The sequence below is a fragment of the Bombus huntii genome, chromosome 12 (assembly GCF_024542735.1).
Source record: "Bombus huntii isolate Logan2020A chromosome 12, iyBomHunt1.1, whole genome shotgun sequence".
Taxonomy (NCBI): Eukaryota; Metazoa; Arthropoda; class Insecta; order Hymenoptera; family Apidae; genus Bombus; species Bombus huntii.
Genome location: NC_066249.1, coordinates 12,044,419 through 12,070,028, shown reverse-complemented (window position 1 = coordinate 12,070,028; position 25,610 = coordinate 12,044,419). Strand labels below are relative to the sequence as shown.

At 39.3% G+C, this 25,610-nt stretch overlaps 1 protein-coding gene across 1 annotated transcript in view; it reads left to right on the top strand.

Annotated features, from left to right (window-relative positions):
• LOC126871900 (neural cell adhesion molecule 1) overlaps positions 1-25,610 on the top strand; it is a 297,362-nt gene that overhangs the window by 192,115 nt on the left and 79,637 nt on the right. Inside the window, exons 2-3 of the mRNA XM_050631230.1 lie at positions 23,391-23,523; positions 24,889-25,097. Of these exons, the coding sequence (XP_050487187.1) occupies positions 23,391-23,523; positions 24,889-25,097 (342 nt within the window). The remainder of the gene's footprint in view (positions 1-23,390; positions 23,524-24,888; positions 25,098-25,610) is intronic.

Genomic DNA, 25,610 nt, shown 5'->3' with positions numbered 1-25,610 from the left:
AGAAAACTTTTAAATTTTACTCTTTTAACGAACCACGGGTTCAAGATTTTCACAATATTGCAAGAAAATCGAGTCGATAGTAAACCGACACTAAACAACCAATGAACCACGCGATGTACCAAGTAACATCCACATAAGAGGCGAAAAGGCTGCAAACAACCGCATATGACGTTGGTATTACCGTAAAGCGAGAAGAAACCCTGCCGCGTTGTAATGTAATCGAGTGGACTGACGCCCGTGGGCGAGAATGGAAAGATGGCTGGCTATTGTAGCGGAATGCGTCTGAGTTGAGATCAAAATTTGGTCGCCGGTATGATAGAAAGAGAAAGAGAGAGATACAGTGTCGCTATGAGCATCGAGACGGTCTTCTCATCCTTTATCCCATTTCCAGTCTGGCTCTTCTTCGCTCGAATAGCTGTGAATCTGGCTAAGACCGAATTGGCGAATTCTACGAGCTGAATCCTGAGCCTGATCGCGCCGATCAATGCCTTCCTTGTGCCTTTCCTTTACTCTTCGTTTATACAGTCGAAAGGAATTGAAGTGTTGAAATGGCAAATGATGCAAATAGCTACGATGAGTGGAGAATAAAGAGAAAAGGAGAACTTTTTATCAATTCTGGACATTAAATCGTAAATTATTCGAATGTTATGTCGGTTTCTAATGGTCTCTAGATTTACGGTTTAAGAGAGAATTAGAAATTCGTAGTAGCTATAAATGGCTAAAAGTGTATCGGATTAATTAAATTAAAAGACTACCGTCACTATCGTATCCTTCGATAATAGCAAAATTAGTTTCTCCGATTTCGAAAGACTAAAATAAATTATCGTAGTCCTTGTAGCATCTCACGTATTTCACGAAAAATTGAGCTAATTTTAATAGCGAAAGGATATTGACGTAAAGGTTAGGTCTGGAAACGAATGTCCATTCTTTCCACCAAAAAAATTAATTAAATCGTGAATATCGATATCTAATCAGTCGAATAATTTTCCAAGATATTTTTTCATCGATTACATTGAACGGCGACGATAACGAATGACGAAGTCACAAACACCAGCATCAATGAGTGCTATAAATAATCTTGAGTAAATGGTCTTTGGAATACTAATGAAGAAACATCTCTAAAGACTCGCTGATATGTTTAAAGTTCATATTAATGGGGCTGGTTGTTGATCAAATTCATTAATCCTTTATAAACGGTGCCAGCGACATGAGAACGAGTTAATCGGCTGGGCTGCTCCGATCGCACTTGATGGATGGCGTGATACTGTTACAAATTGGCGATTTAATTAGACGAATTGTTATCCACCGCGCCACTGGTTTGCAGCAGACTGTGTTTGATTTGAATCGTCGATATAATGAAGCGTTATATTACTGAATGCATTAAATTCTGAATGCGTAATGATATTTCTTTCTCAAAAAGTAAATTGAAATATATAATGAACGATAATTATGCTATTGTGCGTATTGAATCTCGAAATGATAAGTACTTTAACTTTCTGTTTGTTCTTCTACTGGAAGGATTAATTGATCGAAATGTTGGATAATAATTTCAACTCTACTCTATTCTGATTAAATATTTTATTTTACTGTGATACTGGGTCATATTCGGGCTTATTGCGCCACAATATCAACCATGTACTGTGATCTCGCGAAAAGAGGAAAAGAAAATTTGAAAGACAAGCAAGAAGAACCAGCGCAAAAGAAACACTTCGTACGTGCATGCTGGTTCAGCCGTGTCTCCAATGTCTGGCTTCTTTCATTTCGCGTTATTGCAACGTGAAAACGACAAACTGTTCTTTCTGCTTGCGAAGAACGATTCCGGACTACCCCGGAGAAATTTACAGGTCTCGGTGTTTCGCCGTGACATCCCGCGACTACTTTCATGGCTCATAAATATGTCAAAAAATATAAAACACTTTCTACATGTGATAGATAACGAACTCGTTCATCAAATGTCGGTTACAAATCGTAGTTATTAAACTGTGACAATTCGCATTCATATTGAATAATGAGCGAGTATATTTTTCAGTAAATTTATAGAATTTCCCCCTACTGTGGCGTATTATAGGTTCCATGTTTCGAAGCAATTTACGTATATCATGAATAATTATATTATAAATATATATATGTCGGAGATGAAAGGAAAACCGGAGCCTTCCCTTTGCAATTTTGGAAGAGTTCTCTAATGCCTTAGCCTAGATTTTATCATAGCTGTAATTAAGCAATTGTTGTCATTCGATCTGATTGTAATTGTTCGAGATTTGTGATAGCGAAATTGGGTTCGAGGTGACAACTGGTACAACGCCAAACGTAGCCACGGTCACGGGATAAACGGTTTGCCTGACGAAGGTGTGGAGCGGGTGTATGGTTCTCCCTAGAAATGTAGTTGTGGCGGCATACAGCCTCAAGGATTGTACTTTGGAAGTATCGATATAATGGGGCACACGTTGCATTAACAATCAAACTCCAGACAGAAACTGCCTAGCAACGGCGTTTGGAACTTTCTCGATGCTTCCAAAAAGTATACAACAAACTCTTGGCAGAAACTGCCTAGCAACGGCGATTGGAACCTTCTCGATGCTTCCAACGAGCATATAACAAACAAATGCAACCGTACAGCGAAAAAGATTTCCATCAGATTATCATTCGTGTGATCGCCTTGAAGAGTGACACATCGAGCAGTTTATACCGAGCGTCTCAGCAATCGTATTTTGTGCATAAAATTATTCTACGCATAGTAAAGAGTTATCCCGTTGACCGTGGATTCGTTTGAACCCAAGAACATTGTTAATAGCGTTCATTAAACTCATTATTCGTTGAACTTATTATTCGTAAAACATATTATTCGTTAATCTTATCATTCGTTAAACTTATTATTTGTTAATCTTATTATTCATTAAACTCAATATTCATTATACTTTGTAAAATCTTGTATATATGCGTAAATATAATCTCTGTTTTGTAAAACGATGGTTAATTCAAACGAAGAATCGTTACGCGCCCTAAATTCTAATGTTAATCCGACATATATAATGGTCTTCCAACACAGTATTCACATTTTTGGTGATTTTAATGGAAAAGCAAACAGAGCGAATCATGTTAATATCGCATTTACGACACATGATTATGTTTTATAAATAATTCAATAAACAATATTATTATATAGAATTTTTGTTGAAACATTTATTTGGTTTGTACAAGGCGAAGGATAACAATTACTTGCCTGTGAATTAAATTTTGTAAATCAAATTATTTTACACTCGCTTATATATTCAACTGAATACTTTATAAAATAAACAGATAAAAGTACTATCAGTGCAACTGCGTCCATATTACGCGATTGTTTCTCGGTAGAGATAGTAATACTGAAATAATTAATCGTACTAGCTTGTCACTGAAACCTTCTTATTCGTCCTGCTATTCATACAAAGCTTCGTCTTTTCGTGTATCATTTATAAATCGTTTTCCTTGTTTTTTATGAAATAGTTATAAGCGCGAGCAAGCAAATTCCGACGCTGCATGAAATTAATTATTTGGCAGAAATCAGGCGTATAATCATGTCAACTGAACGTACGCTAATTATACCGCGATCACGTTGCGAAGACGCGATGCAATTTCACCAGGCTGTAGCCATTTGAAACCGAGCTGCTCGCGGTTAAATATTCACCAGCCACTAACCAACGGATTAACAGAAATTTGACAATTAATTTCGAAAATTCATAGCAGGTTATATCATCATCTGGCGCTATGATAATCCTTAACGAAAATCATTAAAGCAAAACCTCTTTAACGATCGAACTGTAAAATAAATTGCAAAGTAAAAATTCACCGTTCTAATAAAATTGCCAGCGTACTATCTCAATAGCTATAAAATGTAACACGTGTAAACAATTAAGCGTGCGATTAAACGTGTTCCAGTTGATAAAACCGGTAGAACAGCTACACAGAAAGCTCCAGCGGTACCGATACCAGCCGTGAAACGCGGAGATAGGAACGCCGCTTTTTTGCACCGCTTTATTCGTCCGAGTAATTTTTATAATTAAAGCGCGCACACTCGCGGATCTCTGCCGTTTTTTCTCTCGCTAGCCCGTATTCGAACCAGTTGAATGCTCGTGTTTTGCCCGAAGTATTCAAAGCGTAACTGGTTCTTGGCGGATTAAATGGTAATTTCCCCTGATCTGCCTGACCTCCTGTTTCTTTTTCCTCTTCTAGCTCTTAATTTCCTTAATTCTCTTAGTTTTTAATGTGTAAACGAACCAACGCGCTAACGATCGTAGATACACGGTATGACGAAATTTATGGAGCGACATTTATAAAGTTGAATCTAAGTATTAAAATGACGAAGAAAATTTATGTAGAGAAATATTATTTGAATGTTATTTTTCAAATTATACGTTTTCTATCTATTTCGTGTTTATCCCCCATTTTTCATAAACAAGATATTACAAAATTTGCAGAAAGATATTACAAGCTCGGAAAGATACGAACACAAATTAGTAAGAAAGTCGATAGAGCTAATTTTCTCAATTTTCGACATTCGGAGCGCCGACTCCTGAATATCATAGGCACGTACAATTTCGCGATGGTTTTCCTGTCAATTACACGAGAATTCATGACAATTCTGGGTTGGGACAAGAGCGGCAGCGTTTCATAATAAATCGGGCAGCGCGACATCTCGCAATGGCGCGAGGCTGGTTGCATATTTAAGGGGCGAGCTTGTTAATGCGACAGGAGCGCCACAGCCGGTGAATCACGGGCCACCGCGCCCAACGGTGCGAATGGGGCTTAACGCGGAACGAGCGGAGGAAACGTGGAGCAAAACAGGAAGCAGCCGTTTCCATGGACACGCCACTGGTATTGGCTTAGAATCGGCTTTTCTCCGACTGCATTTTCATACCTCGCGTATGCTTTGTCACGCATAAAAGCGAGATCTACCTCTCATGTACGTATTGAATATGGCCAAGCCCCCGGTCGTGTTCCGGGGACTGGCGAGAAAACGAAAGCTCTCGGCTAATTACAATGCTGAAAATTCTGTAATATAGCTGGAATTCTACGCGAAACAGACCACCGGTTCCACATCCGAGGATAATAACTTGTTCTCAGTTCCGGGAGGGGAAAAAACAAGAGAAAATTGCTACTCTAACTCTATTCCGAGCCACTGCCGTCTTGACGGAATCTCCGTAAGAAAGTTAGAAACAATCTCGACGAAGCTGAAGGCAGCCGTGCTAACGTGCTGCGTGAACAGCACAACGGAAGTTTAGGAATTTTACGCACACCGAATATCCTCTCTTGTTTGTTACCTCCGTTTTATCGGGTACACCTGTTTTTCCACAGTTAGTGGAATCTACTTGTGCTATAAGTTTCATACGAGACATCGTTTCCCAAGTTATTTGGGCTACGTGTAGGATATGAAGAGAATATGGAGGTTAAAAGTATCTGGCGGTTTTGATATAGCAGATTGAGTTCCTCCTTACCAAGCTGTGACCTAGAGTCTGATTCTTTGCAAGTCAAAGAATTTTCTATCGCTTTTTAGTTCACATTCTTGATAACTAGAATAGTAGTAGAAGCTTAGCTGCGGTGTAGCGTTATTAAAAATTCGTGATATCAACAGAAAACGGTAGGGAAATAAAAAAAGAAGCAACAGTCAAGAATAGAATTCTTTCCAGTAAATACAGAATTTCCTTCGTTTTTCTCGTAACCTTTACTTTCTGCCTTACTTTCGTAAAACTGTGCGTGACAGTGCGGATATACAAGTATAAAAGTATCAGCGGAGAGAAACTTTCCGTATAAAACTGAGATTTCTCAAGTTTCTTAAAATAACTCCAAAAATTTCCCTTCGCGGCAAGAAGCACTTGCAGAAAGAGCATTATATATGTAATATGAAAAACAACAGGAAAGGGAACAAGTATTCTTGCCCGAAAATACACCGCTGTATGCGTTTCTGTAAGTTCTCAAACAGAGCTGCAGTGCTACGCAAATTTGCTGTAAGCTGTCTCTCTTCGAGGGCGAAGTTGTGCATCAAAAATACTTTGGAAAGAAACAGAGGAAACAAGGTGTAGAGCTGGTAACTTGGACCAACCGCTGCGACGAGAAAGGGAAAATAATCTCTTCGTAAATAACCAGATCCTCTCTCCTGTATCTTTGAAACTCGACGTTTCAAACAGAGGAGAGGTGAGTTTCCAGGAATCTCGTGGTCCAAAAACAGAATCATAAAGCATGTCGCGTGGCCGTACGCTCGAAACAATCGCGGCCAGCTGAATTCGAGGATTAATGGAAGCCGATGAAACATCGAAACCGCGGACAACGGCGCATGAAATATAAATTCCGTATCAACGGGAAGCCAGGAGAAGCGGCGGCGAGTGAATCGGAGCGTCTTCGCAACGGGATTATTCCGGGCACAATGAATTGCACAGCGAATTGAGAGAATCCCCCTTTTGAACTTCGTTGCATCGTACGAATGCGAGAACAAAGGGACATCTCTGCACAAAGGAGCCTGCAGAGAGCACCTGAGAACACCAGATCCGCCCCCTCTCTTTCTTTCTATATCTGCCTTCGTTTCAAACGGCTCGGGGTGTCTTACGAAGGAAAAATATTTATCTTCTACCCGCTGAATGGCCGGAAACATCCGGTCAAAATCGATTAATAAGAGCGAGGGATAGAGACTTTCGTATTCATCTCGCGTTGTTCTTGCAACGAGTCTTCCTTTGAAGAAGGAGCACCTCGTTTATTTGATGAAACGTATCGTTTTACTTCTTAAAATTTCTACGTTCTAAATAATATTGTCCATCGTGGAAATATGTTAATTAACAAGGCAATATAAATTTCGGGACATCTCAAGGTTCCTCGAAGCTGCTGGAAAATGGACGCAAAACGTGATTTACGGAACTCTGTATTTTATACTTCTCCGAATAGTCATGCAGGGATAATTCTACTTGAGCAATTTAAGCAAATGGTTGAGGATCTATTAGATCAAGAACGGAGGAACGTTCAAGGTGTAGAATAAAGAATCTATCGAAGAGAACGTTCCGAGGTGCGAACAGAACAAATGGAGTCGAGGATGATTAGAGATCTAATGGAGTTACAACTTCTTCAATTTGAAATCTAAAAGCTCTGAAAGGTGTAAAAATCGGACGATGGAACTTTAATTCTGCTGTGGAAATTTAGTTTGACACGGTTTTGTTAACGCCACTACGTCAAAATATATCGTTAGTAGAGTGTATTTTGAATTTACGAATGAATTATAGTCGCATCACGATCTCGAACGGTTTTCGCCAGGGAAACGAACATGATTAAAACGAACGCGACGCCGACTCGATGGAATGAACATTCCGAAATGCTGTTGCCAGCCGCTGCCTGGTAAGCCAGAATATCCCTGCCGTGTGTTTCACGATATCGAATAAGAGCGGCCGAGAATTCGTATAAAATATTGCGGACGTTTTATATGAGTTCAGCTATCAGACAGGCGGCAGACGTAATATACGTAGGAGACGCTTTAAAAATGCACATCGGTATCGTAGCAGATAAATCCGGAATGCAATAGACGAAAAATAAATACCGTATATCCCTGTTGTCTATGAAATATCAATTTAAGAAATCGCGACGTTTCATATACCGTGGAAACAGAGCACAAATTGCATTCCATCCGAGCGTTGTCTTTAAAAATTCCCTCGCAAATATTCAGTACCATGGGATTAAACGAAACATAGGATTAAATCAAATTGGTATTACTTCGTTATAATATCAACGTTGCGTTTCATTATACGATATGATGTTGCAAAAACGTTGCGTTGCTGACAGATTTTGATTTGTAATATGCCGGATAATAAAACGATAATTAACACAATAATAATTTAACTATATAATCACTCCCACTTAAAGAGTTTTTATTCTTAATTCTTTCAAAAAACTAACTTGTGAACGCACTTTTTCCAATGATCTCCTCTTGTTCACGTAGTTACATTTTCTGTCTCTTTGCTCTTCTAGCTATTTTTTTTTTTTGTTCTTTTTTTCTTTTTTATTCCTAATTGTTAAAAGCAAATAATCCCACTGCTTCTACGATACCTAAATTTTCGCTTTACTCCGCCAAATTTCTCATACAACAACCCCAAGAGGTCTGCAAACAACCTACACGATAACGTTCGGTTAATAACTAACACTTAACGTCCTTTCCACGAGATTTCTTCGGAACGTCGGAGATAATGCGAAGAAGAAACGAAGAACGGAAGTGGCGTGTGGTATGTAGTGAGAAAAATTGTCTTGCGAAGGGATGAGCCGGAAGTTTGAGCACGGGCGTCCCGCAAAATTAGTTTCGTTCAAGAAAAATGAACCATGCTCTCTGCTCTGTAACGGCTCTACCGTCTACAGTTTCTATAGCTATGGTCGGTTAAGCCATCGCAAAAGCGTGTAGGAGAATGCCGATCGATACATACGACAGAGGACGATTCGATTCCGAAACGGTATCAGTCGTCCCACGGTTATCGTAATTAACCAATTAAAACTTCCGGACGCGCAATTTCCGAAATAATAACCGGCTGTTCCGCGTTGTGATTATATTCGACAGTTCGATTAATGCTCTAATTAAGCGGTCAACAACACGTCAAATGTAACAAAGCCATCAGTTCAACTTCGCGATTCCACTTTGATACGACTCCATCCGAGAACAGTTCGAAAATACGTCGAAGTTTCGACTCTTAGTCGGTTCGTAAGCGATGGACGAAGTCTATAGTTGCTTGCAGCGTATTCAAAAGATGCAACTGGAGCATTGAAATTCCTTGCGAATATTAATAAGCAGCGTTAGAAATATTTTACACCTCGTAGATAATTTTCATTATCTTCGTCGAGTTGAAAATTAATCAACGCCTTCTTGTGTTCTGCCAGAGATCCAGGGAATATAATACCAGCGAAGTTAATTTAATTTCTAATTTGCTTTTCAATCCGTTGCTCGTCAAGAACTCAATGAAGCTAACAGTAATTCATTCATCATCGGGTCTAAATTATTTGATAAAAGAAGCCTATGCAGTGGTGTGCAAAAATGCTGGGACCATTTAATTAACTTCTAAAATGAAAACTATATTTGTGGTGTTATTTTAATTCTGTCCTTAATTCCAGAATGTTTTCAATTAATTTCACATAAGTAATGTTTTATGGAACCTTCTTTCCTCGTTGAATAATTCTTCGGTAATCTCTTCTCATACGTATTATCCATTATTCTCCTTTCTGCCTTCGGTCTCTTAATATTTCTCGGCATTCGAGTTTTCACTACTTAAATCATTCCACATATGTATATTTTGTAACGTTCAATCCAGAACTACCCATTGGAGGATTTCTGAGAAATAGCTCCTGTACAGTTCTACGTATAAATATTTCCTAAAATTATTCATAGAGGAAACACGCGTTTATCACTTGTCTAAATAAAATACATGAAGAACCAGAATGGAATATCATGAGTTGAACCGGTAGCGGATCTTGGACGACACGCAAGCCAGCAAATTCGGTTTATTCGGATATGAGCAATAACCGCGCATTTCCATGGGCCGAGGCCAGCTTTCCTATCACTTTAAATCCGATTGCTCGTATCCACGCTCATGTCGACCAAGACTGCTCGGAAGAGCAAATATCATTCGAAGCGGATCAGATTTCGCGTTCTCCGGACAGCCAGCGTCCGATACATACAGGCTTATTCCCCTTTTTATTCGTGCCACGCGAACGCTCCAACCCTCGCGATAAGCCCGGATCATACGCTCCCTTTTTCCGATGAACCACGATAATTTTATGACTTTCCCTAGCGACTTCCTGTCGTCGCAACGACGATATTCAGTCCATTTGGGACGCGTCCTTGAGGATTGACAAATTTTCTTGGTCGATTCTCTCGGGCTTAATTCAAGAGGAGAGATAATGGCTAAGCAACAAGCAATTCTCTGTTAAATTGGAAAAGTTCGTTGTGTAGATGAAATCGAAGACAAAGTTGCAAGTGAATATATGCCATGTTTGTGAGTTGAAGGTGTGATATCGGTGGAATTAACTCCGAATAAACACTGTGTAGGTGTTATATAAAAGACTGAATTTCTTTGCAATGGGACAGAAATATCATGATTACGTTAATAAAATTTCCAATCGTTCTGAAAAGCTACTTATAATTATTTATTAATATAATAAAATAATAAAAATATTTATAAATATTTGTGGCACGCTATTTTAAATCACAGAGACCTCGATTGCATCTCTGACGTGTATAGTGGACTTCTGTAAATGCATCTAATATGATATGATATAAATGACGCTGATACATGTTTCTTTACCTCAAGAACACAATAATGTTGAATTCATGCAATTTTATTTCACTATCTTAATGAGTTAAGTAATTCGTCCTTTTGTATTTCCTTAATGGATGATCCCTTTCTTCTGGCTACTGAGATCAAGTTGAATCACATCGATTTCCCAAAAAAAACTCGTATATCCTTGACAAGCAGAAGAGCCATAAACGCTACACTGTACACGCGAACGTGCTCGGATCTCACTTCGTAGATACATTAACGCCTCGAGTAGAAGCAAAATCTGGTTAGCAACAGCCAGGAGTGCAAAAGCCCTGGGAAGCTCCGGGAAACTTCTTGTCCTATTCTGAATAGTTACCATGATTGTACAAACACATACACGTCCGCGTGCACGTCTATATACACATATACGTAGGAATAAAACATTTCAACGTTGAATGGTAACGAAACGACGAACGAAAATTTATGACACATCCATTGTTTCTCTGTATCCCGGGTTGAATTTCAATATTTTATTATCGGCACACGGAGAAGCCGGTTGGTTATTGTTAAAGGGAAAATAAATCGTCGTTGAAACGAGATTGCTTTTGATAACAACGTTGTAGGTGCGCGGCAACGTTCGAAATTTGAACTTATGAATTTTCCTGGTTTCATTAGCCAAGTAAATCCGACCGATATTCTCGACATTCTCGCTAATGTGCACGGTTAGCCAGAATACGCGATGCCAATATAGCCGCAGTTCTTACTCGAAAACCGCCGCTGATATTATTAAATTACAACTCGCCGAAAAACGCAGAAAAGCTCGATATCGCGTTTCGTTGGCTGAATATCGCGTGCGTCGTTCGCGTAATACCATTGCAACATGTCTGCCATTATTATGTAATGAATATTTAATAATATCGATACACACGATGTTTCGTTGTATCAGTTTCAGGGGAGAGCAGATTTCCAGTCGTAAACGATTTAATTAAGCGATCCTATCTCGGCCGCGAACTACTTTCACATAAATTATCGTTGCCGAATTTTCTCGTTAATCCATAATAAATAGCACACGCGAAACAAATAATAGTATTTTGCTCGATTAACATGTTGCGGCTTTGCGTTTGATCGGAATTAGTGCACGAATTTCGCTAGAAATACTCGGTTCTATTCGTGACATAGGATGGTTGGTTCATACTACAGTGAATATCCATTTTTTATGTTTTGGAAATTAGTTGACAGAGTTAGAAACAGTCGATATATTTTGCCGTTCGTTATTTCTTATGAACTTTTTCAGAAGGAAAATGTCGTTTGATAGACGATACTTTTAGTTGGACGTGAAATGCATCGTTTGATTCTGATGCAGTTGTCGCGGATGATGATTGACGCTGCCAGATGAAAAGAGAGTTTTGCGTTTCGTCCCGGGACTATCGGTGAACTCGTCAGTAAGGCTATGCCCAGTAGTCCCTGCCTTAGACGTAGAGGGAGTCTCGCTAGGTGCGGTATGTGTATCATTCGCTCGTATATTCGACCGTTAGCGAGATAGACAGACTCGTTGTCGTCGTAGCCCTCTGGTGTTGGCGGTTGGTACCCGCGGATCGCCCGGGAGGTGTTGCGCCGCGTTGATGCCTCGACCTGTCGGCGTCCTGTTGGTACCGATCCGCCACACAGTCTTCGAATTTTTATACCCGAGTCTCGGTCTTGTTTCAATAAATAGGAAGACTTTTAATGCTTTATAATACGTAGAAATATTAGATTGTAACATAAGTTTGTTTTTGCGTAATCCCCTAATATTTAGCCAACGGTGGAAACTAGACGAATATACAGGGTGGTTGGTAACTGGTGGTACAAGCGGAAAGGGGGTGATTCTACGCGAAAAAAGAAGTCGAAAATATAGATTAAAAATTTTTTTCATTTTTTTTTAATTTTTTCATCGAGACAACGATCTACAGTGAGATCCGTTATAACGTATCGTATGCGTACCGAGCGAAAATTCAAAGTCGCTTTTCTCTACTTCTCTTTTCGCATAGAAACTTCTCTTTTCGCATAGAATCACCCCCTTTCCGCTTGTATCACCAGTTTTACCAACCATCCTGTATATTGCAAGGTAATACACATATTTTTTAATCTTCCCTAAACCTCGTTATTAATCTTTTGAATAAATCAACGTTTTGAATATGTAGTCTTTTCCTTTCTTTTTTCTTCTTTCTTTGAAAGATATATGAGTACTCTGTGCATATAATAAGTGAAAATTACTGCAGATGGTTTCAATGTTCGAGTAGACGCACTCTAGAGAATTTCTCTAAAAGAAGTCGCAGCGGAACGGCGTGTAGGAATTAGTATACTGTGCAAATTGGCGAGCCAATTTACATTTGTAGAACGAACTTCGCGATGTGTACACCTACTCTCTTGTGTCCGCTTCAAACGAACTGTCGTTTGCTTATTTCCCCTATCGGTGGCGATGGTTCGTTAACCCTTTCACCAAGCTTTTGTTATCGGAGATGTAAAAGCTCGAGATTATATGGCAAAACGCTTGTACCTTTATATCATGCACATAAGTTTCTGCATATTTTTTGTATGCTTGTTAAAAATACGCGGGAATGTTGTAAAGATCGCTTGAAATTATTTTCAAAAGCATCAAGATAGCGGGCAACTGTACAAAATAACGGCGAACGCATAATAAAATGAAATAAATTTTAATTTCGTATCTTTTTACCATTTGGTTCTAGAGGGTAAATTATATATCATAATTATCATATTAATTTAATGAAAATTGTCCAATTACAATAGACTGTTGTAAGCTTGAAATATACGTGAATTCTCTTACTAACTGATTCTATATTTTAACGTTTAATATTGTCGTTAAATGAGCAATTGAATAATTCTTGGTCTATTATATAAATTAAATATACAATTTGATCTTATTTATATGGAACGAAATTACTAATATTGATTCCACATGAAACACGTCAAATTTTGCGCTTTCAAAGGATCAGTAATGCTGATAGAATATATCATAATGGAATAACAGAGGCGCATGAAATTTATCGAAACACCCGAAAGGACTTGTTTTATGGCTGCACCGCGATACAGTTGAACAAACAGGGGGATCAAAAAAATTTTATGGAAGCCCTCCATTTTACGAGCAAATTAAACGTTTCCAGGAATCGAGAGGGCGTCGAAAGAATAGAATCGACAAGTATAATGCTGGTGGCAATTCTATAACGCGTTCGTAACAATCGTAATTTGTATTTTTTATAAAGAAATTTATAATAATCTGATTACGACGAATTTGAAAATCAGCTTACAACGAAAATGACAATCGTTAGTAATCGTTACTAAAATTTCCGATTTGTTCTATATTCGCACTACTTGTCGTGAAATGCATCTGTTCGATTAATTATACTAATACAAAACAATAGTTATATTCCCATCATACTCACACCGTTATAATCGAGTGCTAATGCGTTTCTATGATTTTTGTCCGACTAGTTGGTTTCGAAGTTTATAGGCAAAATAACATGCCGGAAATTTCCCTTGAAACACACAAATCCACTTTCGAAAATTCATCGACGGAACAATGACGTGATCGTATTTCATAACCGTTCTGACGTTTCATTTGCATCCCTCGAAACGCTACACATCTAGAAACTCGCGTATTTGACTCCATCTCAAGCAGAGATTGAGAATACATTCAGTGACAAATATGAGCCTCGAAGTCTCACGAAACGTATTGATTTCAATATCAAAAAGTTCAAATAACCATAAACTCGAGTGCAACAGTTGTACAACCTGTCCAACAATTTCCCCTCAGAATTATACATGCAATTATAACTACAAATCCATAACATTACGCTGTTTCTACAAATTGGAAGAATCAATTCTAACGTCTATCAGCCTTTACACGTCGACAAAACCGAGAACAAACTTTGAAGCCCTCGAATCGTGAATCAACCAACCAGATAAGGAAACCCATAATTTCTCCGAAATTTTCATTCAACACGACGACCACCTTCACGATTCACGATCCAACACCTATCCTTCATCCGCAGCCGCAATCATGCCTGGTGATGGTCAAACACGGTGATTTCGACGCGGTGCGTTAATCAAGGGTCCAACTAGCGTCTGATACGATAAAATCGGAGCTAGAGCCTAAGCGGAGGCGTTTCTCTCTCGGCTGATGTTATCGATTCGAACAGCCGGCGGTGCGCTTCTGGCTGCCATCGCGACAGCCGTTTATGTACACGTTTCCCGCGATATGACAAACAGCATGACGCCGTGGCGGCCATAGTGTACGCAGCTCGTTGATACGCCGTGAAATGTCAGGCCAGCTTTTCGTGCGTCCATGCGCACGGTCAGATGAACGAGCTTCGAGGACGTGAGGACTCGAAACACTTAGATAATTATTATTACAGTGACTCGTGAAAGTACACTCCTCGCCAAAGAGATAGCCCAAGTGAGCTATCTTTAATTTCTCAATGACGCGTGCAAAGTTTTTCTCTGTAACGTATAATATCAAAACATGAGCTCAGGATATGCGGTTCGTTGAAAATAATAATCAACATAAATTGTAACTGACAATAATTACTTATCAAACATATATACTTATTTAATAATGGGTACATCCCCCTTTATTTTCTATTACTTCTATTGTACGATTTGGTATCGATTTATATAGTTTCTGGATGTAATTTTGACTTAACGTATTCCATTCGCGTACAATTGCATTTTTTAATTCTTGTACGTATTGATACTGCTTTCCATTCGCGTATACGTCGTGAACAATTTCTGCCCAGCAATTTTCAATAATATTAAGATCCGAGGAGCGTGCAGGCAAAACAGATATATTATTTTCATTAAAATATGATTGGACCAATCTTGATGTGTATGCAGATGCATTATCTTGTTGAAAGTTTTAATCAGGTCCAGTTCTGCATAATTATTTATTTGTTCCTTGATTAAATTTATGTATCGGACACTATTCATTCTTCCATTGATGAACTTGATACTTGTCTTGCCGAAATAGCCGATGCCGGCCCAAACCATCACGTTGCCTCCTCCCATTTGTCGTCGAATTGCCGACATTGTCTCTTTTCTTATGTCATGAAAATAATATTGGAACCCATCAGGACCATCCAAATTGAATCTTTTTCGTCTGAAAATAGTACCCTTCCCCATTTCCGTTTCTTTTTCCAATGCATTCTTTCTTTTGCAAAGCGTAAACGTTCTACTTTGTGTTTCGTTGTTAACGAACGTTTCTTTTTCAATTTTAGCCTCTTAATATCTTTGCAGGATAGTGGAACTCGACGAACACTTGAAACACCGGCACTAACACTAGATTTTTCCATTACTTGCTTCGTTGTTAACTGTGAGTTGGAAGGTACACGCAAAATTGCTCGCTTATTACGATCGGATAACGATGACGGCCGACCAGTACTTTTCGTTTTGTCATAATCTTCAACATTTTTTAAGAAATTGTGTATTACTTTACGACTTCATCTTATTACTTTCGATATTTTTGCTACTGATAACTGTCGCTGTTTTAGTTCAAGAATTTGCTTTTTTTCGGACTCGTTTAATTTTTTTCCGCATCCTACATACTTACAAATTTATAATTTATATAATACTGTACTGTAATCTTTACTCGTTGATAGATCATGAACTACTGAGCAATTTCTAAACATATTAACAGAGTGTGTTATCATTCCGACCTTAGTTTGGAATAGTTTTTCTTTGTTGTATACAAACATCTACGATATTGTGACTTATTTCCAGCAAGCCACATATCCTGAGCTCATAATGTTTTGATATTATACGTTACAGACGAAAAACTTTACATTCGTCATTGAGAAATTAAAGATAACTCACCTGGGCTATCTCTTTGACGAGGAGTGTATTTCTATTCTGTATTTGTATTCTGTCTCGTACGTGTTATATGAAATGTTTCAAAGTTTCATTGGGGCTGTAACGAGACACGACTGTCGTGATTCGATCAAGTATATTTATGGAAATTCATATTTTTAGAAATGTAACACGAACAGCGAGATGATGAGTAGGTAGATGATAGTTTTACTTTATCAAATAATCGTACTGTACGTATCGTATCGTACGCGTTAGAGATATAATGAAAAGAGATAGAAACGTTTACAGATATTCTAATACTGTCGCGTGCCACTGTACGTTCACTATGTGGTATATCGTTCGATGGAAAGAGATCTTCTCGAACTTCGTGCCCTTTTACCGCAGCTGTTTCAAGGTTGACGGAGCAGTGCTTTCCGCCGAATGGGAATACTTCGATGCTGTGTTTCAAGATGCTTGAACGCGAAAGTTGTTCGGGCAGTTTTGAGTTGAATTTTTCTGGATTTATTAGGTCATCCAATGAGTTCGTGCAGTTTATCGCGCTGCTGTTCCGAAGTTTTCTGCTTTAATATCCGTGCCTTTTTCTTGAGATATCAATGGACCGATATTGAAATATTCATTATCAATTTCGATAAAATTTCTTTGTACAGGTCACGAATTTTATTTTCATCCAGGATGGCCAGAAAGTGCCGATCTTCAAGATCAAAATTTATTTACTGCAGACGATCGAGTCAGTTTACGCAACTACGACAGGATGAAATACTTTCACCGTAAATAAGTTTTCGATATATGTAAATCAATGTACCGGCTCTCGATTAAACACGGACAAATGTTACGGGAGATGTGTTAAAACTCATCACGGTACGAATTTATTGGACAAACTAACGTGTCAAGGATTTAGTTCGTCGTAAAATTATCCTGCTCTGGGTCAAATTCGGTTTTGAATGATCAGTTTCTGGTAGAACTGAGATGAATGAAACTGACTGATCGTTCAGATGATCACGTGCGTCACGAGGATCCTCGAAAGCCTCGAAAAAATAACCATGCAGTTCGATGAAGAAACGCGATCGCGAATTTCTCAAGCAAAGTGGAACGGCGGGCAGTTTAAGGTAAGAGGTTCTACTGACCTGTTTTATTGTTATAGAGGTCTCTTAACTGCGGCATTCCTCAGGCGCAATCCTAATCCTCGAGACGCATGCCGCAGCACGGGTTATGAAAATGAAACAGAAGCATGCTTATTCCATTAGCTAATGGTCATTTCTGAATTATTCATAAAATAATAAACGAATTTTATTTAATTTTTATATTAATACAGTCGGTTTCGTTCTGGATATTATATCAAATTACCAAATACCTTTCAATTCCCTGAATGATTCGATGAGATTATTTCGCAGAGAGGACTTCGTAGTTGCGGTTCAGCGCCACAGGAATATTAATAATTGTGTCCATTAGAGGTCGCTACTAAATATCTCGAAAAGCGAGTGAATTTCTGTTTCCGATTGAAATTACTTCCAGATAATAGAATATCCAAAATAGAATATCTTGTCTTATTTTCCGTCTCTTAATATACTTTTCCATGTTTTCTATATTCCATTTTGTTTCTTATTTTCTTACGTTCGTCTCCTTATTATATCTCCCAAGTTTTAATTAAGGCTACTTTGTAATAATTCAAAAATAATTAAACCGCCCAATGGTAAATGAAAAGATCGAAAAGGTTCAGAGGCCAACAATAACTGGAAAACGTAAACTCTAAAATTGAACAGGAACCAAAAGACAAAGCATTCTCGGAAGTTTCTGCACGAGCAGACACTTTCAACAAGTTAGGACTTGGAAGCTGAGTCGATCTATTTGCAGTGTCGCTCGATTAAATCGCATCCTTCCGGGGGTAATTATAATTCATTAAAAGGGAGGAGCTAAAAGGAATTAAACCGGTCGTTCGTGTCTCACGGTTAATTAAAAAAGGAGAAGCGTAAACGGTGTTGATGAAACAGAGGACGCGGACGGCGTTCAGCCCAGAGCACGAAGGTCCACTTTAAATTAATTGAAGCACGTAATTTCGTAACTGCGCCGAGTCTTTTACAGGCTACGTATGCAATTATTTTGTAACTTATTTTTTAAAACACTGCCAGTTATCTCTTCATGCCCCTCGCTTTTTTCCATCCCCGTGAGGCCATAAGATCTTCGGGCTATATGCTAAATGTTTTCGTAATTACGTGTAGATTACATCATCTGCCAGCATTTCTTGGTCCATTTGCGACCCAACACCTATCCGCCTCTTTCCTTTAATTAAACATTTGCATCGAGAGTAGCGTGAAATACTTGACGTCTACCTTAGAAAATTGCAAAGAAGCAATTATACGTTGCTTCCAGAGGAGTGAAAATTAATTAAAAATCTAATTAAAGTGTCTTTAAAGGGAACAATTCCTTGAAAGAGTCAAACGATAACAATAAACGGCAACTATATTTCGTCCGCGAAATTCCATCCCTCTCGCTACCGCCGGGTATCATATTGGTTCACCTGATCGGATATCCTTCCTCCACGTGACAAATGTTCCCATCAGACGCTACGTTACGCCACTACATTTGCCGCGCATCTGAAATGAAGCCCGCAGAGCGGACAGTAGTGGCGCGAGGGAAAAAAGAGGTCGCGGAACGCGAAACGCGTTACATCGATCCAACCATTTTGCACGAGGCAGAAGGCGAGACCGACCGGCTCGTGTCGAATGTCACGCCGGCATCCCATGGAACATGCTCGAATATCAATAAAGCAACGCTCGAGTGTAATCATATTTCACCGGCTGACAGAAAGAACGAATTCGAATCGAGGATTCGCGACCTGTGTCCTCTTTCTTCCTCAACCCCTGTGTATTTCTATTCATTTTGCTTCTTTGAAATCCGACAAATATAGCGAGGATGATAGACGTCGGTCGGATAACGCGTCCGAGCCGCAACCTCTATCCCGATATTCTCGAATGTGACGCATCTAGGCGGTGAACAAGCTTTAGAAAAGGGAGCACGAAGAGAAAGTAAAGAGGTGGTATCGTCTGAAAATCGACGGGGTTGGATCGAAGAACGAAACTTCTCGTCAATTTCCACGGCGAATGTTTCGAACTTCCTCTTCCACCACAGATTCGAAGAATAGAATATACGATGGGATTACGCGGCCTAATTTTCCATGGGGGGATCCTCTTTATACCTGGCAGGGCGAAATTCATGAATGTTCGATTACTTGATTGGATCTCGTGGAGATAGTAGCGGAGATTACGGGGAATCAGAATTCGCAATTTTCTGCCCCGAAATAATTTATTCCACGGTGTTGTTCAGTCGTTGGAGATCAGGATCTTCCGAGTTACGTTTGAAATAGGATATTCGTGTAAGATAGAAATTTGAATTCTTAGTTAACACTGATAAAATTCAATTTACAAATTGCAACGAAGAAAATTAGAACAGACAAATTGAAGTGCTCGATTAAGGAACAAACAACGGAGTAGTGCATAAAATTTGAATTCGTTATTCTAGCCATAACGCTGTAGAGAAAATCTAATGTTATAAATTGACTTAAAAAATTACAGATTAATTATTGCGTTAACGCGTTCATACTTCGTGAGATAATCAACGTAATCCAAATCTCCATACATTGGTTCCAACTTAACAATTCCAACCAGGAATTAAATCATCGCTGTCTGACAGAAGCTCGTTCTGTTCTTCCGCGAGACGTCCCGCCAAGGAAATCAACACACAGAGCTGTGCTTAATCCCACACCATCGTGAGCCTTAACAAACCGTGTCGCTACTCACACAGCTTCGTCACTGAAGCATGATAATCCACGCACCGGGTCGACAGATACGGATCTATTCTACTTAATCTCGGCAGTGAGGCGTGTAGTTATCGTGCCGCTAATTATTGACACGTACTACTTAATCTATACTACGAACTTCTGCGCGCACCTGTTAATTACACGTCCTGCGCTGCTTAATTCTCGATATTATACGCATTAAGACATCGCGCCGACCGACTAATTACCGAGTCGCGCCACTTGATACGAAAGTTACGAGGTCACGATCGAATCTGCCGACTAAGTACCGGCCTATACCACTTAATCCCGGTATCTTAGCCTGCTTAGGTGTTGCTCTCCGCCACTTCATTCAGCCGCTTGAACACTCCCGTCGTCGTTCTGCAAACATTCGCGCGCCTCGCGTGTTCACCTGGCATGTTCCATGCGCGCGCTTTATGCTCATTACCAGTTGCTCCCGTGGCGATCCGATTATGCGAAAAGAGGAGGCCACACGTTCGAGAAAGAGAAAGAAAAGTTTCAGGAAAGAAAGCTTGTACGTAGAGGATGATAACGTTACATCGCGAATCTTCAGTGGTCAGTGCAAACGCGATAAGCGTATTACGTTTCTCCAAAGCTTGCTTTGCTGAAAACCACGTTCTTTTCTGGCTTCGCTGGATACGGAAACAGACGTAGAGGCTGAAGGAACCTAACCAGAGCTCTCAGGCAGCGAATGCGAATCTCTGAGTAAAACGATACCACTTTTTCCTTTCTAGTGATACGATAGGATCTCTTTTACGAATCTGGAATCATAGTAATGTGATATCGTTGAGTGTGAACACTGGGGATTATCGAACGTAATGAATGTAGTATCGTGGACGAAAGGCCTAAGAAATATCGGGCGAACTATGAACAATGTCGCGAGTCGAGAAGCAGAGTGCGAGCTGAGCGGAGACAGAGGTTGCGAGTGGCGTTGCCGAGAGAGTGTGGATTGCGCTGTTTTCTGTGCGTTTGGCGTGAATAGTTCAGGTTGAACAACAATCGTCTTTTTCTGTCTGATTAACATCTCTATTGTCCACTCTTTGTAAACACATTATATCACGATATTACATGAATGTGTTTGCTAAATCCATAAACTATTAATTAATTGACGATATTAGTACATTGGTGACTAGACGTTATAGTAGTCAGCTACTTTTCTACGTTGAATATTTTTCGTATAAAATGAGTAATACACACAGTAGCAGATACGTTAACTGGTCAGACTTGTCGAGATGATTACACTCGTGTCTCTCAAAAGAAAGGAAAGATACTTGGAATTTCCTAAAATCTCTCTCTCTCTCTCTCTCTCTCTCTCACTCACTCACTCACTCACTCACTCACTCACTCACTCACTCACTCACTCACTCACTCACTCACTCACTCACTCATTCACTGAGTAAGCAGTTAAATTTTCTCATCAAATCTACTCATATTTCGTCAGTCAAGTTGCAGTCAAATAATATAGTGAAACAAAAAATGTAATAGCACGAGTCAATAGATAACTAAAAGCCTAACAAATAGCTTCAGAAGAAACATCAGATCGCGCGTCTGGCGTAAACAAACTTCGTTCCAACGTTCTTAACAGGCTCATCCCAGTTAATCAGAAAATTGGCTGCAAGCTGATGCAGCATCCACGCGATTAAAGCCATTCACGCGATAAATAACTCGCGTCCGAAACCAACCAATAGCTACCTTTTGTTTCTACGCGTGTTTCATCGTTGCTGTAGGGTACAGTATCCATTTGTTTCGAAGATAATGCGTCGATCGCGAGGTCAATGCTTTCACCGCCGCGAGCGCAATGTAAAACGATGATTTCTCATTTCGTACGCTCGTCTTTAATCGTAGAAGGCTCGCATCTGGGTCTCTGGAGGACAACTGGAGATTCGTTTTCCCGGCAACGACGAGGAGTAGAGCGTCTTCGTTTCGTTTTATTTCATGTATTTCTTTCCTGTTCCTCCACTTCATTTCTTTTCCCTTTTGTTTTTAGAACAACTGGTTAAGTAGGAGGATTTTCATGTGGACCGTGGAGCACAGAAGCGGCATTTCACCCGAGAAACGAGCTTTCAGAAAACGCGCGTTTCCGTGCGGTATTGCGCTGTTCAAGGGACGCGTGACTTTCCCGGCTCGTCGGAAAAGTCAACTCTCGTAATTCCCAACCGAACGTCGCGATGGAATTTTCGAGAAATTAATGGTCGTATATAGAGCGTTGGAAAAGGAACGTTTGAAATCTTTGAATGGTCGTAATAAGCGCCAAGAAAGAAATACTTCCTCTAAAATATAATTTTGCACCGGCCTTGCAAAGGCTGTAAAAGCTGCCTATAAGGAAAATGCAGTTAAGTTACGGCAGCGAGTAGAAATTGTGACAAATGGAGAAAAAGTTCTGTGAATAGAACATGGAAAAATTTATATATGTTAACGACATGTAGTCAAATAGAAACATGTTGGAAACTATTAAAAATGTACGTGCTTATTTTTATGCTATTTAAATATACGCACTATCAGTTTTCAAGTTTGAATTTTCTGAGAACAAAAAAAAAGATAAAATAAATCGGAAACCGTAAAATTCTGTCAAAGTCCCAACAGTTGATATCTCTCCTTTTCCATAGTTAAAATAACCGGTTTAAACTAAATACATTACCATTTACAACTCTCAAAGTAAAACATAAATCGCGATTATTTTCTAGAAAATACGTTCTCCGAGGACGATGCCTTCTGGATCGGTTTTCTGAATTTTGCATGTGGTCCGCGGCACTCGGCCGCATAAACATGCAGGTGTGCATTACGGATACGCTACGCGAGTCGCTGCTTTGGGCTGGGCTGCGAGAAGGCGGCCCATAAATCTTAAGTTCGTTCCTTCATCCGAGCCGAGGGACTCGCAAAATATAAATCATCATTCCGGATTACGTGACTGACAAGTTTCCACCAGAAAGTTCTTAGCCTTTCAACGCGCTTCATACAATACTATCTCATTGACGTATATTAACATACAAAAAATCATGTATTTCTTACTCCAACATCTCTTAGTAACTTCAAGTAGAAACGTCTCTTGTTGTCATTTGCAAAAAAGTTACATATACCATTTCATCGATGATACTGTGAAGGAAGCGTTAGTTTGCGTTGCCTTGAAAGTTAAGGAGCATTAAACCACGAGCCATTAGCTCACAAGGATAGTAGAAGATCTTAAGTTAGTTCAGATTTAGTATTGGTTCCTCGCCATAGGTTTCTTCGCTCAAGATACTCAACATTTTTCGAAATATACCTATTTAATACGTCATACCCGAATTTGTTATATTGTTCGTTATTTAAACTCTAAATTGAACATATTGAATAAATTTTCTACCACTGTCATCGCCTGATTTTTTTCTAAAAAATGGTTATTCGTCTTTCAGGCGAATTATGATAGATTTATCCAAATTAATGAGAAATCGGCATCGCCAGTAAAAGTTTCGTATTTTTCTCTGTTTCAGTCCCGATATCGCACATAGTGGCGCTTGTCGGTGATCCAACGTACCTTCCCTGCGACATATCAACCACTCACGAAGGGGATTCGGTGCACCTAGTGCTGTGGTACCGCGAGGACCTCGGTACATCCGTTTACAGGTAAGAAGCAAATCAATTTGTACACAGTCCTTTATGTGCACGATCAAGTAGCCGTGGGTCGTTTCTCTATCTGACTACGACAGCCTGGTAAACCAGGTCGTCGACGAGGCGCAAGGTTAGTGTGGCCGATATCGAGCGAGGCAAGCAGCAGTCTGGTCGCGACAGAAAATTTATTCCACGTCGAACGAGTCGCGACGGTCAACCGGAGTTTCTCCTTCAATGATTCGCCTATGTGACTTCATTGATTATGTTTCGAAGTTAAAGCTTTCGCTCGTTTAACAGCATAACGTATAAGCGACATGAAAACGATATATACGTGTTTGCATTTTGAACTTTCTTATACAATTAAACTGATATTGTTATATTTAACGAGTTACAAATTAGAATTAATCAATTCCCTTGCATAGAACTAGTACATTTCATAAATAAAATTTACATTATGCTCGAAATATCTATATGCGCCACAGTTTTTCTCAATAGTTCTTATTTTGTCAGCCATTAATTTTCTTTATTAAAATTTTCTACCTCTATCGAAAAGATAATAAATACATCCATACGATGCCACTTCGTCATCGCAGTTAAATTCTATGTTCTGAATAGTACTAGAAAATTCATTATACGTGTTTAGAAACGAATGAGGGACGCTCGCGTTATAGTTCATATTCATAAGTCCGTTTTTTATCGCGACTCAGTCTGTAGTCGTGCGCTGCTTTTCAAATACGTCCACCTTTTGTACGAAGGAGCTCGTCGTACTAACGCCAAAACTAATGGGAATCTTAAAACGCGCACGTCTGACGTTTACATTTAAAACTGTCTGATTCATTCGCGCTACTTCATGGTAGTTTAATTTATTCAGCGTGATACTCCGGCCATACGTCTATCCGCTTGTGACGTTAATTAAAATAATTATGATAAAACTTCGGCACCGTTTTCTACACTCGTCTTAAGTGCTCTGCAAACTCTTCATGCGAAATCTGGTATCTTGTGTCTCGCTTGAATAAACGGATCATTGTTGGAGGACCACTACCATTGTTAGATTACGTTCCTACAATATTATCACAAAGACGTAACGTCGTATCTAGTATCTTAATTTTGCACGAATAAATGATGTATAAATTTGAGGATTGATTCAAAGGATATGCGTGTAGACCGATATGTATAATACACGTGAAATACAGTTGCGTGTGCGGTAAAAATGTGCTTATGAAGTCTTTAAAAACGTAGAGCGATTTGATTGCTGAAGACTTCAATATGAGTCGTCGTATGGGAACAGCCGTTTCTTTTTTTTTTATAATAATTAATAAGTCACTGTTACTGTTTTCTCATTCAACCGTTTTTCTTTTAAATTGCCGTATGTTCATTTAGTGTCGATGCGAGGGATCGGGATTTTGGTATTGCCGAACGATGGTCGGACGACACTGTGTTTTCGAATCGAGCATATTTCATGCCGGACAAGAAACCGGCCGAACTCGGCGTGGACCACATAAGGGAAGAGGACGCTGGCATCTACAGGTGTCGCGTCGATTTCCAGATCGGCCAGACACGAAACTCCAAAGTCAATTTAACGGTGATAGGTAAGTACTTTCCACCCTTTCGCTTTATATTTTTTATCCTTGATGTTCGCCGTTAGGCTAAATTTATATCTGATGAGACAGATATCACTTTTGAGGATTAGAATTTCGTGGTGCAGTCAGAATTTCGTAGGATTATTCAAAGTCTAACAATGTATCAGAGTATAGTAGAACGAAGTTTATACGAACTTGTTGGGAAACATATAATTTATATAATTGTAGTTGATGTAATGAGGGTCCATTGATTCCTCTCACTACCTATTTTCGTCTATGTAATAGGACTTCACATTCGGATGAGTAGATTCATTCAACAGTTCGTTTAACCAAACCGTAACTAAAATTTCATGTAACTAAAATAAAAGAAGTTCATAAAAACGCGATTCTATTATATTGAAAACGCAGCTGTTGGAGATACGTAGAATAAAAAATGGAAATACTATAGCGCCGTTAACAAGCACAAGACTCGTACAGCAAAACTAGATATGCGCTAATGAACGAAGCACACTAGTCGCCAAT